The sequence below is a fragment of the Akanthomyces muscarius genome (genome assembly GCF_028009165.1).
Source record: "Akanthomyces muscarius strain Ve6 chromosome Unknown contig_16, whole genome shotgun sequence".
Lineage (NCBI taxonomy): Eukaryota > Fungi > Ascomycota > Sordariomycetes > Hypocreales > Cordycipitaceae > Akanthomyces > Akanthomyces muscarius.
The window spans coordinates 812520-825253 of NW_026611617.1; the positions used below are offsets into that span (position 1 = coordinate 812520).

The following is a 12734-nucleotide window of genomic DNA, read 5'->3' on the forward strand; positions in this document are numbered from 1 at the left end:
CCGTTGAAGCATACGGTGATAATGAGCAGAGGAGACTGCGTAGGCTGCGGACAATTCGGTCCAACACAGTCATGGGAATTAGCAGATGGTAGTGGCAAAGTAGAGCAAAAATGGTAATTCCGTGTCACAAAGTAGCCTAGAACGAGCGAAACTATATCTGTGAGTACCCAACCTCCCAACCCGAGAAAGAAGAACAAGGCCAAACTCGAAGAAAACCGCAGCCTATTACCCGTCTTCACCGATCGCAGCCCGCACCCCCTCGATGCGCTCCTGGATCAGCCTGACAATATTCCAATCCCTCTCCATCTCCGTGTCGCTAGCCTGGTCCACCCACAGCTCCTCGTGCTCCGTCAGCCAAACCTCGCCGTCCTCATCCACCACGATGTTGTCCTCGACGGCGTTGCCCCAGACCGCGCCCCGCGCATGCAGCGCCTCGACGGTCGCCGCAATCGCCCCAGCCCACGCCGCCAGCTCGTCCTCGTCGTCCTCGTCGCAGCACGCCAGCGCTTCGCGCAGCGGCATCCCCGCGGGCACGTGGTAGAAGAGCAGGCCGGCCGCGAGGCCGCGGCAGCTCTGCGCGATGCCGAATAGCGTCCAGAAGCGCAGCGGTGTGAGGTCGGGCAGGAGGCGCTCGTCCTTGGCGTAGAGGTTGCACTCCCAGATCTCAAGCCCGTAGCGCTGCTTCAATGTGACTGGTGCTGTGGACTGGAGCGGCGCCGCCCTTTTTGCAAATTCTTCCAGACAGGGCGCGACAGCCCACGCCACGCAGCCACCGATTTCAAGGCCATGTGTAAACGGGGAGTCACACTCCAAGTTGTTGTCCGCGCCTTGCTCGCATGAGCAGACGTTGCCGGAGGCGAAGAGAATCGGCGAAATTCAAGCTCTCGCGCCGGCGACCCCTCGAATTTGTCCGGGTCAACGATGATGGTGAATCGCCGGCCGCGGTAGCGAACTTTGATGATGAGGAGAGGGGCCACCTCCATGGGGTTGGTGTACCACAAGTCGATGATGCGGTACGGCGGCAGGCGGAGGATGGGCAGAGACTGGGAGCTTGGTCTCCGCTGCAGGCGCGCGAGGAATTCTTTGGCGCGGACGAGACATTCCAGCTTGGGAGGAGTCATACCGGGTGACTATCGATGGTCGTGGGAAAATGAGCGGGAGACGATAAATGGGGAAAAGGTAACGGTGTCGTGGTATGATCTAGTCTCGCGGTTTGGAGCTTGGAGTGGGAAGAGGACAAATGGCCAGACTGAAGACGCGATGGCTTTTATATGAGATTAGACAATGTGTTTGTCACGGTATATTGGGGAGTGTGATCAACTTACGACCGTGGCGCATTGTATGTGTTGTCGTTTTCGGATCGTGATTCAGCAGAAATGTGTACGCTCGTCAGCCCGTCACAGCATCTGCCGAGAGCGCGCCGTGATACTGCTCTTCGAGCAATACACATTCCTGCTATATTGGTATTTTTTTGGTATTCTGTTACGTTTCTCGTCCACTAGCACTGATGCACTTACACGGATTCGCCGGTGCTGGACAGCACTTATGCAGTGGCACCTGGCAGCTTTACTCTGACAAATGCATTTATGCCGAGCTTGTCCGTCTTCTGATCCGTTTCCTTTGAGCAGGAGTATCCTGGCGGTTTCATTATCGTCATACGAGGCAGCGTTGCTGAGAGTCGAGATCCAGATCTCGGTGCGACAAATGGAGTTACCATCTTGCTCGCGTTTTATGTGGGGGAATTTTGCGTTCGTTTCCGCTTCAGCTACCTATTCACCTTCCAATTTCCAGTATTCGCAGTATTTTTCCGAGTGGTTCATTCGCGACGCAAAGATGCTCAAGCTACACCTGTACCATGTAATGTTACGAGGTCCGTCGGGTCACTTACACGGACCGATCTCGGCGACCCTGTCTTGGTTCCTTTAGCGCCATGTTCATGCCATGCTATTCTTTCACAATAACCGCTATATCAAACTTTAGTTCAGGATGAGGAGCTAGCTTTGTTCTAAGTCAGCATTGGGAACTAAGCACCGCGGAGTCACTTTGACATGTGCATCTCGACAAGTGGTTCGAAGAAAGAGGAGCCAGCCTGTGTGACTGGAATTGTAAGTGATGTGAAGCAAGGGAAAACAATCTCAGAGCATGTGCCGCGGGCATGATGATATATAAATGCACGAATCACGTGAAGCGGCCTAATGTCCAGGTGTTGGGCGAGCAGGGCAGGTGTCACGACGAAGCACGACACTCCGTCAGGCTGCGGCGCATCACCGTGACAGCTTGTCCAACCACACCGGACCCAATCTTGATGCAGCAGGCTCCACGAGCTTGTCTAAAATCATTCGCCTCACTTTCTGTACTGCTTTATAGCCTTGATTTGCTACAATCAGCCTCATTTACTTACACACAAGTCATGCATACCAACCCATACCGCATTCGCAGTTATACCAACACCAACCCTGGAGAAACGCCAGCAAGCTTCTCTCCTCAGCTACGCCTGAACGGAAAGTACTTTCACATCCACGTCGGAGAGTCGCGCTTTCGTAACTCCCCGGTGCGAATGCCCGAATTCCACCAGTACCTCTCCTTCTTGATGTCCGAGGAGGAAGAGTTGGACGAGGAAGACCAGGCCAATGCTCCTCCGGCAACGACACACATAACGACCACCATGGCATCACCATTGATGACTGCTTCGCTTGGGCTGCGAAGCCATTTCTTGACCCGCTCAGAGAATTGGCCCCCAAGCCGCCGCCTGCGTCTACCATCACTGTTGACGCTTTCTTCAACTCGGACTCTTACGAGTGTCGGCTAGGTGTTACTGATGATCGTCTCGAGCCTGTACTCATTGATGTCATACAAAATGAACCTGATTTCATCCCCGAGCATCTGTCTCCCGACTCCAAGCCGCAATACGGCACACCCGCATCGATCTTCTTTCCCATCTTCCCCTTGTAACAGATTGAACTTTGAGCGATAATCCCAACACGATCCTCAGACACTCATTGATTTTTGACATTGCCCTATAGTAATCTGAATCTTGCAGCAGCATTCATGGGTGGCCTACCAAAGATGACAGCTCACCACTCATAGTTGTAGCCAAAGTCCGTACCCTGCTTTGGTCGCGGCTGCGACGGGCAGAAGTAATCACAACCTTGAAGATGACAAGAACAGCAAATGAAAAATGTCTTTTTTGGTTGTATTACAATGGTATGTATATGCCTAATGTTCATGAATCGTCTCGTTTCCGCGTTTGACGGGACGCAAACAGCCTCCTCGCACTCTCCATCACCGAAAACGAAAGCTCCGCGCACATCTCACCGACGTTGCACACGAATAAAACTCCACCGCTTCAAGCCCGATGTACATGCACAAACAACTCTATAATCACAACTAAGCATCTCCAAGTACAAACAGGTCCTTCTAGACCTCCTCGCCAGCCACAGCCTCGTAACCACCTCTAGCTCGCATGCCCGTGAGCTGCATCAGCGTCGGACTCTCATACATGTCCGTGTAGTCCACCTTGTCGCCCCCAAGCAGCGCCGTGCCATTGTCACGCTGGCCAAAGATGGGCGCAGGGTCGAACCAGAAGTCCTTGCAGTTGAGCAGGCAGCCGCGACTATACGGGTTCTTCTTCTTCCGGCGATTCTTGCCGGTAGCCGCGCCACGGCCGGTAATCGTCTCGATAAAGGGATCGACGCCCAGAAGACGGCTCCATTGTCGCAGGGTGCCGCCTTGGCGCTGGCGATTAGCCGCGGCGGGCGCATTGGCTGGGCCTGCGGAGATGGCGGGGTGGTTGGGATCAAGCGGTGCACCGGTCGAGGTGAATGCCACCGAGGCGTTTTGCCCCGAGTTGATGCCCATCATGTTCTCGTACGTCGTCATGGCGCGCGACACCTGGATGAGCTGCGTGGCGACGAGCATCGACACCCACGTCAGCTGCAGCGTGATCCAGCCGCCTAGCAGCAGCGTGTAGGCGTCGGCATTGACCAGCTTGCAGATACCGGGGCTCAGGACGTTGCACTGGTCCGACGAGTCGACAGAGATGCCGGTAAAGTAGTTCCACAGCAGCCAGTTGTAGAAGAGGATGCCGACGGTGAGCGAGAGAAGATAGAAGAAGAAGTGGCGGTGCGTGTTGACGCCGACGCAGTTGTAGACCCAGGGGCAGTGGTGGTCGTGCTTGGCCACGCAGCGCTGGCAGCGACGGCAGTGCTTGCTACGCAGCGGCGTGCGGATCATGCACGTAACGCAAAAGTTGGTCTCGTCGTACTTCCACGTCTTGAGCAGGTCGTCAATGACGGCGCGCTGCTCGGCGATGCCGTTCATCTTGGGGACATAGCCGGGGTCGTAACGCATGCACGCAGCGTAGAAGAATGTCGTGAGAGATATGCACACGCCAAAGATGAGATTCAGCAGAAGATGCGTCGTCTCGGCGCGGAACATGGTGTAGGGCAGAACGGTAAAGAACCAGTTGACGGCAACTAAGAAGAGTGAGCCGGCAAAAATGCCAGCCATCCACGGTGTCTTGTGGAAGTGGCGCATATCCGAGGGCGCATATTCCAGCACCTGCTTGGCACAAAATGTGATGCCGTAGCCGATTAAAACTGCAGCGGGAATTCCGAGATATACCGGCGTATGCGACAGCGTCATCAGTCCCGACCACACCAGCAGAAACGGCCACAGGAACAGGAACTTGGTCAAAAATGCGCGCTTGTCTTGGAGAAAGTAGGCTGCGCCGGGCCACGGCGGCGTCGACGGGTTTCCGTCCTCATCATAGCCACACTCTTTCAGCGCCTTGTGCCATGCCTTTTCCGTATGCAGCTCGTTGGCCGTGACGGCCGGCGTCTTGCCAGTGTCCGTCTTGGCGAAGCGGTCGGCGCCGTACTCGACGACCTTGAGAATGCAGGCCGGGTGTCCCTTGACGAGGGCCCAGTGCAGCGCCGTGAAGCCCTGCTCGTCGGTCGCATGGACGCTGGCGCCCCATCGCAGGAAGACGTCGACGCACTGCGGGAAGCCCTTGTAGGCGGCCCACATGAGCGAGGTGTGGCCGTAGCTGTCGAGGACGTCGACGGGGATGCCCTGGTGCAGCAGCAGAATAAGCAGCAGCACGTTGCCGTTAAAGGTGGAGATGTGGAGGGTGTTGTAGCCCTGGGAGTCGGTGATGAGGGGGTCGGCGCCGTGCTGGAGGAGGAGGTTGACGGTGTAGTAGTGGCACCGCTGGGCGGCCCATTGCAGCGGCGTGGCAATGGACTCGCCACCTTTTCGGTTAATTTCGGCGCCGTGCTCGATGAGGAATTTGCACATTGCATACTGGTTGTTAATTGCTGCCCACTGGGAGCTGTCAGCGTATGTCCAAGCGGATGTCGGGGTCAGCACATACATGCAGAGGTGTAATTCCTTCGTCGTCGGCATAGGTGGCGTCAAACTCGCCCGACTCGAAGAGCTTCTCCATCGCGGGCACATCGCCGGTGCGGGCAAACTGCATAATGTCGTCCTCGGGCGCCGGTGGAGCGCCAGCGCCAGCGCCAGCTCCGGCGCTCTCGTTCTGTATGCTGCCCATCTCCATGTTGCTGTCGAGCTTGGGTGCGGCGGCAGGGCCCTTTGTCGGTGGTTGGATAGGAGCTGACGCAGCAGATGCGCTGCTTGGTCGTGCCGAGCTGGCCATACTTGATCGGCAGAGACCGTTTTGTGCGCAGGGGGTGGCAGGGTACAGGTGCCTGAAAATTCGAGACAGGCAAGAGATCGAATCGCCGTTGGTGCCGAGCTTCGGAACGGGGAGAACGCGGCTATCGCTTGCTACGTTAGTGCGTCGTCATGCTAATACTAGATGCAGACGAATGATGTTGGTGTTGCAATGCTGAGAAGCGCAGAGTCGGCCGCCCAGGCAATCCTGTCGACAGAAAGATGTGAAAAGAAAATGGCGGCTGATAATTTCGTCGCGGGACCCCGGCAAGGAGCTTGATGATGTTCACAGTGAGGCTGAGCTGTGGGCATTCCCTATGCAGACTAGCGCAGGCGCAGCAATAGGGGTCGTTGACTGTGGCTGGTGGGTGAGTCGCCGTTGGCTGTTGGCTACCATAAGAAAGATGTGAATAAAAGAAACTAAGAGAAAGTAGAGAAAATAGGAAGGAGGAGAACAAGAGTAAGGAAACAATAAATAATAAATTCTAAAAGAAATGTAACCATTGCTTGTACTACTTTGAGCGGCGTCTTTTTTGTCGTACACTCGGTGCGTCGCTCGAGGCATTCTTGTTTTCGTCTTTTCTGTTCTCTGTATCGCTCGACTTTATATCAGGTCCATCATAGTTGAGCTGCAAAAACATATCATGACATCTCAGCCATTCTTGAAGTCGTCATTAGCGACTTGTTCGTATCAAACGTTAGAAAGCGAGAGTAAGATGGCGCACATGGTCGCAGGAGGCATGAGCTTGAATCCTTTCTGGGGGGGCAGCACCGCCACACAAGAAATAGGAAGCCAAATGTGGCTAAGAAAAAAAATCCATTTCGCCGACTTGAGACCCAGTTCATGAGGAGCAAGGAGAAATACCATTTTATATATTCACATTAGTATTAAATCACAAGAATTGCTTGTAACTAGTTAGATGTTGGGCGGCCAGCTGTTTAGGGTAGGTACCATCACATTTTAGGTCGTCTTGTACTAACGTTAGTGCCCATTACGACCTTGGGCTAAGCGCCCCGATGGGTGGCCCGAGGCCTGTCCCCTCTTACATGCCACACTCTCGCACTCTGCAACCTCACTCTCTAATCATCTTTGTCTTCCACATCCACATCTACGCATCCTTTCTCTGCTGCTCTCACAATCTTTCCACATGGCTAGCGTTCCGGAACTCCAGAAAAAGTACGACGAGATCTCGGCGATCCGCAACGCTGCAATAAGCGACTTCACACTATCAAATGCTAGGAAGCGCGAGATAGCACAGGCATTTACAGCCGCCCGCACCGAGCTTCGGGCTGCTTCCAAGGCCGCCATGGCTGCTCGCGCGAAACCCAAGCAAACGCCCACCGCCGACCAGCTACCCTCAAAACCCTCGATGAGTCACGAAAAAGATTCAGCCTCTCCAACACCTGAAATGCTGGAGAAAGGTCCAACCTCGACAGCACCTGAACTGATGGAGAACGATCCAGCTCCTACAACACCTGGGCTGCTGGAGAAAGGTCCAGCCTCTACAAAGTCTGAAGTCCTGGAGAAGTGATTGCGGGCATTTGCAACTTGATGGAACTGGGTATTCTCGGGAGCGGATGGATAAGCACGTGTTGGCACGACGCCGTTTACCTCTCGACTACCCAGGCAGTTCCTTGTCAATGGCGGCGTAGCTGAGGGCCAGGGAAGCCAAGCACCTGATTTTTGTTTAATGAAGCTAGATTTAAAAACACGATCTCATACAATCTGATCACTGTAAGCGACGTGCTCAAGCTGCAGTTGTACCGTGCGAAGACCTAGCCAACGCAGCTATCCCGTCAAGCCCTTTGTGCAACCGGTGGCTCATTTCGCTGTTCTTTCTTTCCAGATCTGTCATGTTACTTGAGATTGGGTCATCACGCAGCCTTGTAGCTATGGACAGACAGCCTCCGGCACGTTGTCAAGGACCGTGACGGAGACTCCGAGCCATTCATCGCGAGTGCGCGCCTGCATCGGCGTTTGCGTTTGCTTGCTCTTCCTTTGCCCATTCCTCTTGCTGCTTTATGGCTAAAGCCTCCCTTCTAGCGGCGACGAGTTCACTGCGCAACGTCACGCGCTCGATAGACATTTCTCGTTTCTTGGCATTTGAGATTGTCCAGTCGCTACTCGCTGCCTGCATTATCTTGTCGTACTCTTCGCTTTTAGACTCCAGCTCCGCTAGGGTAGGGACGCCGACCATTTCGGGCTCTGGGGCAGAAGAATTCCCCGCTAGAAATCATCACAGTTAATTCTGAAAAGAAAAAAAATGGTGCTAGATTGAGGGCACGTACCGGCCGCAGCTGCTGCAGCCTCTTTTCTGGCAGCGAATAGCTGCGCATGAACTGCTCGATACTCTGCCGCCAGTTTCACCCGTCTCTCAGGTTCGAGGTCCCGGTCATACTTTGCTGCCTCGCGAGTCGCGGTGAGCTCCTCAAATTTGGATTCAAGTTCAGCTAAATTTGACATCATTAATTTCTTGTATGGAGCCCGAGATTTTCTGACTGATGAAGCAATGTTGGCTGCACGTAAAAATTGTTTAGAAATGAGGGAGGTTATGACTCTTTCCGATGGTGTCTAGCCCGCCACCTGCCTAGGTGCCACATTGCGGGCGAGGTCTAGGTACCTAATAAGTTCCTGGGCAGCTAGCAAGCGCTGTAGATACAGACCCACTGTAGCCTAGGTAGCTAGACAGCGAACTGCCCTAATTATTAAGGGTACCTAGATTAACTGCCATAGTAATTGCCATCTGGCAATCCGACACCGATGCTACATATAACGAGTAAAATCAAGGGGGGGGGGGGGGGGTCGGGTAGTCCAGGGACGTTACTCTACTCACGTTGAAGCCGTCAGCTACTCTAACACCTGTCCCATCTGCTATACTGCAGAGTAGATCGTGCTGACTAGTTCGACCTTCAATCCTACTGTTACTTTCATTACGCCCCAATGTCATCCCAGCACCCACTGCGACCTCCCCAAGCATCTGAAGAGTCTTTGCTGCGGCTATGTCACAAGAACCCTCGCTGTCGATGTGCGGCCTCGGGTGAGGGACTGGCGGCCTAGTTTGCACAAAACGAGCAGCACAGAAGCATTCCTGGCGAAGGAGATATGGTATCGCAGTGTCCCCTGGTCAACTTTACTTTCATGTGATCTGCTTATCTCTTGAGGGCAAGTGGATCGCAAGCCGGTGGCCTAGTATGAAGGCCGGCTCTTCCACACAAGGGTCGCCGGCCGACTTTCCAAGTATGCGCTGGTCGGCAGAGAGCGGGAGACTGGGAATTGATTGGTGCTGAAAGAACAGACTTGGAATCAGAGAAGGCGCTAAAAGGGAACCTGTGGGTATATTTCTCGTTCTTCCCATTATCTGCCGACGACGGACATTCCACCGGCACTGCTGAGCATCGCCGAGGGGCGCCGCCCCTCGGCGCTACGCGGCCAATAGCTCGCGTCAGAAGGGGGTTTATGATGCCCAGTCGACAAATTCAACTCAATAGCTGCAGTTGGTGACAGAGCGCTTAGCGATTCGCTCTAAGATGCCTGATGCAGGTCGGCGGCTTGGGCACTTTAATGTTCCCGGTCGGTCGCAGAAGTGGCTGCAGCGGGCTAGCATTGTTCCGGGTAGTTTGATTGGACATGCTTCTGTATATTTAACTGCATATTGGGCCCTTTTCACGCTCTACTCGTCTCAGCCTAAAATTTAGTAAGGTTTTAGTGCCCCTAAGTGCATCCAAGGGCGCCATTCTTCGTCGCGGGCAAGTGGTCGAACCCGTAGTGCGTTTACTACGCGCCCTGGTCGCAACCCTCATAGGGGTAGAATCATAGGGGTAGAACGCCCATTCTAAAAATACATTGTATCAATTATCTAAAGTTGACAGGGTAGAGCAGTCGTGGGCTAAAATTTTTATCAGCGCCGTGGCATCTCCCGGCCTACACCAGCGACGGCGGCGACGTAAACGCGGCACTGGATCGGTGGCTCGCTGGGCATCCCGATGAAAGTACCCGAATTGTTGTAATTGTAATATATTCACGGATGTGGCGTCAGAAATACGGAAGGCGGATCTCAATTGGCTTTCTTCGATGATTTTACTGTAAACAAACAGATGTGGCTGCAAGGGCTGCTGGCAAAGGCGTGAGCTGTGATCGGCTACAACCAACGTGGCGCAGTAGCGATGCTGAAAATGCAACCGCAACATTCTAGCCGCCCTCTTCAATGCCACTGCAGGCCTATCCACACAAGGCCACGATACATGAAACGCACCAATCATTCCCTGTCAATACAGATGTTGCCCGGCTCCGCTGGCTCAGGTTGATGGGCGACTTGACCCAACACTGGTGGTAGGCACCACAGCTTCGGCGCACGTTGGCTCGCCGAGATTCGATCCAATGCCCTACTAGAATATGAAGCGCTAAAGATTCCAAACTCTAGATAGGCATTTCGTAGCGGCCTGCTGAGGAAAGACATAAGTAGGGAGACTTTGCCGGTCTCTCGGACTTTCTCTTGCAACCAGTTTTCACATCGAACTACATCAGTTGCTATTACTTTTCGTCCACTTTACCTCCAATTTCATTATTCATTTACAATCTAAACCATTCATCATGTCGGCACAAACCTCCAATGCAACCTTCCTTAACGTTCGGAGACTTTTGGGCGAAGTCAACGAGCTGAAAGACGCTCTGCGGGCTCTCAAACCCGAAATCATTCGCTTTGAGGGGGAAGCCGGTCATACTGTTTACGGACCATCCGCCAAAAGAAGACTTGCAGAGTTGTACGACAGAGAGGTCCTGCTCAGCCGACGAGTCAAGTCTTTGGAGAAGAACATTGCAGGCTACCAGCTCGCACTGGCTAGAGGTCCCGGTGACGGCAGCGATTCAAGCAAATCAAGCAGGGCGTCCAGCCGGTCCAGCCGGTCGGGCAAGTCCAACAAGTCTTCCGGCTCTTCTGAATCGGCCAGCCGGCCTGCTGAGAACGGGTGGTGGTGCCGCTGCGGTGTTTTGAACTACACCGAACCGGATGAGCAAGTGCCTTGCTGGGGCTGCCAGGCGCAGGTCTTCGACGACAGATGCTGCGCATGGCAAATTGAGCCGCACCCTGATTCTGTGTCACCCTGGGAGATTGACATGCGCGACCCAAGGCGGGATGCCAGCAACCGCGGCATCCGTTTCCTCCGTCGCTGAAAAGGAGTCCGACGGCGACCATTTGCTGGGGACGGGAATATTTATTGTTACTGAGAAATGGAAACACCAAAAATAAAACAAAATAAATACAGGTGGAAATTCAGAGACAAAAGAGGGCGAAAAGGATCAAGTCACGCCCTTTGAGAGCGGTGCCTTTCTCACCTTGTTGGATGGGTGGTATTTGTAGTGGACAGACCTTTTTAGATGCACATAGATACTTTGGAACGTTTAATTAGTTTATAACTTCAAGTGAGTTTGTTGTAACCAACTGAGCTTCGTCGTATACATTTCCCCATCAATACGATGCTTGTTTATCTCTGGTCGGAAGTAACCGCCCTCAACAGTAACGTGAAATGGTACACAAAATCTAAACCACGAACCAGGCGGCGAGTTGGCACTGACCTCATATTTCAGCCATGCGTTCAACTCACAGTTTGAAAAGCAAAATTGTACTCATCCAGCCACTTTTCCAATTGAAAGGTCCTTTTTATACACACATCTCAAGGCAACCACGCTCATAGGCTCTTATTAGGATGAGTGTAAGCGCAGGCCCTGAAGCAGCGGCGCAGCGGCGCAGCCACAGTGGCGAGTGAAAATGGGCCGACGCACAGCGCTGCGGCCCGGAATTGACGACCCCACACACCCTGAACCAAGCTGGCCCTGTTCACCACAGTCAGGCCAGCAACTCGCAAACAGCGACTGCTCGACAACCACTCCCAAAAGACCTCTCGGGTTGCCGCCATCCTCAACCACCCAACTGGCATCACGTCCACCGCACCCGCCACGATGCCGACCTTTGCACAAGTCGTCGCCTTCCTCATGACGCCCTCGTGGCCCGTCGTCATCCTCGGCCTCGTCATCGTCCTCGGCGCCCCCGTGCTACTGCACATCCTCCTCTCCCGCAGCGTCACCTACATCGTCCCGCCCTCGGTCCTGCTCCTCGGCCCGCGCAACGCCGGCAAGACCACCCTCCAGACCCTCTACGAGCGCGGCGGCCAGGTGCCCTCGGCGACGCACACCTCCCAGTCGTCGCAGTCGGTCGAGCTCAACGCCTCGACCGACGCGGCGCGGAAGACGACGTACCGCAACCACGACGAGTCGGACGGCACGTACACCAAGTTCCTGCTCGTCGACACGCCCGGCCACGGCAAGCTGCGCAACAGCGCCATGGGCAAGCTGCGGCGCGCCGAGAAGCTCCGCGCCGTCGTCTTCGTCGTGGACGCCGCGGCGCTCGGCGAGCACGACGTGCTGGCCCCGACGGCGCAGTACCTGCACGACGTGCTGCTGAGCCTGCAGAGGCGGGCGACGGCGACGGGCAAGGAGAAGAGGCAGAGCGTGCCGCTGCTGGTGGCCGCCAACAAGATGGATCTGTTCACGGCGCTGCCGGCGGGCATGGTGCGCGCGAGCCTCGAGGCGGAGATTTCGCGGATACGCGCCTCGCGCAGCAAGGGACTGCTGGACTCGGGTGTCGGGGCGGACGACATTGGCTCCGAGGAGCAGGACGGCTGGCTGGGCGAGTACGGGTCGGACAAGTTTGAGTTTAAGCAGATGCACGAGTTTGATATCGAGGTGGATGTGCTGCCGGGGAGCGTCATGGCGGAGGAGCCTGATGCGGATAAGTGGTGGTGGTGGATTGCGCAGAGAGTGTAAAAGGAGGCTGGAATTGTACTTTTAGCACTGATTACAATTACTAATGCATCTGGTTCCAAGAGGCTGGGATCTTCTGTCATCAACTCGTTTTCTTTTTTGGAACTGTACTTTTAGCACTGATTATAATTATTAATGCATCTGGTTCCAAGAGGCTGGGATCGTCTGTCATCAACTCGGGGTTTTTTTTTAAAAGATGGAGCATTTCGTCTGCGTCATTAACTCGATGTTTTATTTTCAC

At 54.4% G+C, this 12734-nt stretch overlaps 6 protein-coding genes across 6 annotated transcripts; 3 read left to right on the forward strand and 3 right to left on the reverse strand.

Moving 5' to 3' along the window:
* Nucleotides 1-225: 225 nt before the first annotated feature.
* On the reverse strand, nt 226-1121 carry LMH87_008319 (uncharacterized protein; the record flags this gene model as incomplete). Its single annotated transcript, XM_056197014.1, has 2 exons — nt 226-678; nt 807-1121. 2 exons carry the CDS (start codon nt 1119-1121, stop codon nt 226-228), a joined length of 768 nt encoding a protein of 255 aa, XP_056057416.1.
* Nucleotides 1122-3417: 2296 nt separating this feature from the next.
* Nucleotides 3418-5659, reverse strand: LMH87_008320 (uncharacterized protein; the record flags this gene model as incomplete). The annotated part of the gene is made up of 2 exons (XM_056197025.1): nt 3418-5325; nt 5375-5659. The coding sequence occupies 2 exons, from the start codon at nt 5657-5659 to the stop codon at nt 3418-3420; spliced, it is 2193 nt and encodes a 730-aa protein (XP_056057417.1).
* A 1165-nt stretch (nt 5660-6824) lies between these two features.
* LMH87_008321 (uncharacterized protein) lies at nt 6825-7208 on the forward strand (the record flags this gene model as incomplete). Its single annotated transcript, XM_056197036.1, has 1 exon — nt 6825-7208. One exon carries the CDS (start codon nt 6825-6827, stop codon nt 7206-7208), a length of 384 nt encoding a protein of 127 aa, XP_056057418.1.
* Nucleotides 7209-7625: 417 nt separating this feature from the next.
* Nucleotides 7626-8654, reverse strand: LMH87_008322 (uncharacterized protein; the record flags this gene model as incomplete). Its single annotated transcript, XM_056197048.1, has 4 exons — nt 7626-7903; nt 7966-7991; nt 8045-8127; nt 8511-8654. 4 exons carry the CDS (start codon nt 8652-8654, stop codon nt 7626-7628), a joined length of 531 nt encoding a protein of 176 aa, XP_056057419.1.
* A 1613-nt stretch (nt 8655-10267) lies between these two features.
* Nucleotides 10268-10846, forward strand: LMH87_008323 (uncharacterized protein; the record flags this gene model as incomplete). Its single annotated transcript, XM_056197059.1, has 1 exon — nt 10268-10846. One exon carries the CDS (start codon nt 10268-10270, stop codon nt 10844-10846), a length of 579 nt encoding a protein of 192 aa, XP_056057420.1.
* Nucleotides 10847-11632: 786 nt separating this feature from the next.
* On the forward strand, nt 11633-12496 carry LMH87_008324 (uncharacterized protein; the record flags this gene model as incomplete). The annotated part of the gene is made up of 1 exon (XM_056197070.1): nt 11633-12496. One exon carries the CDS (start codon nt 11633-11635, stop codon nt 12494-12496), a length of 864 nt encoding a protein of 287 aa, XP_056057421.1.
* Nucleotides 12497-12734: the final 238 nt, after the last annotated feature.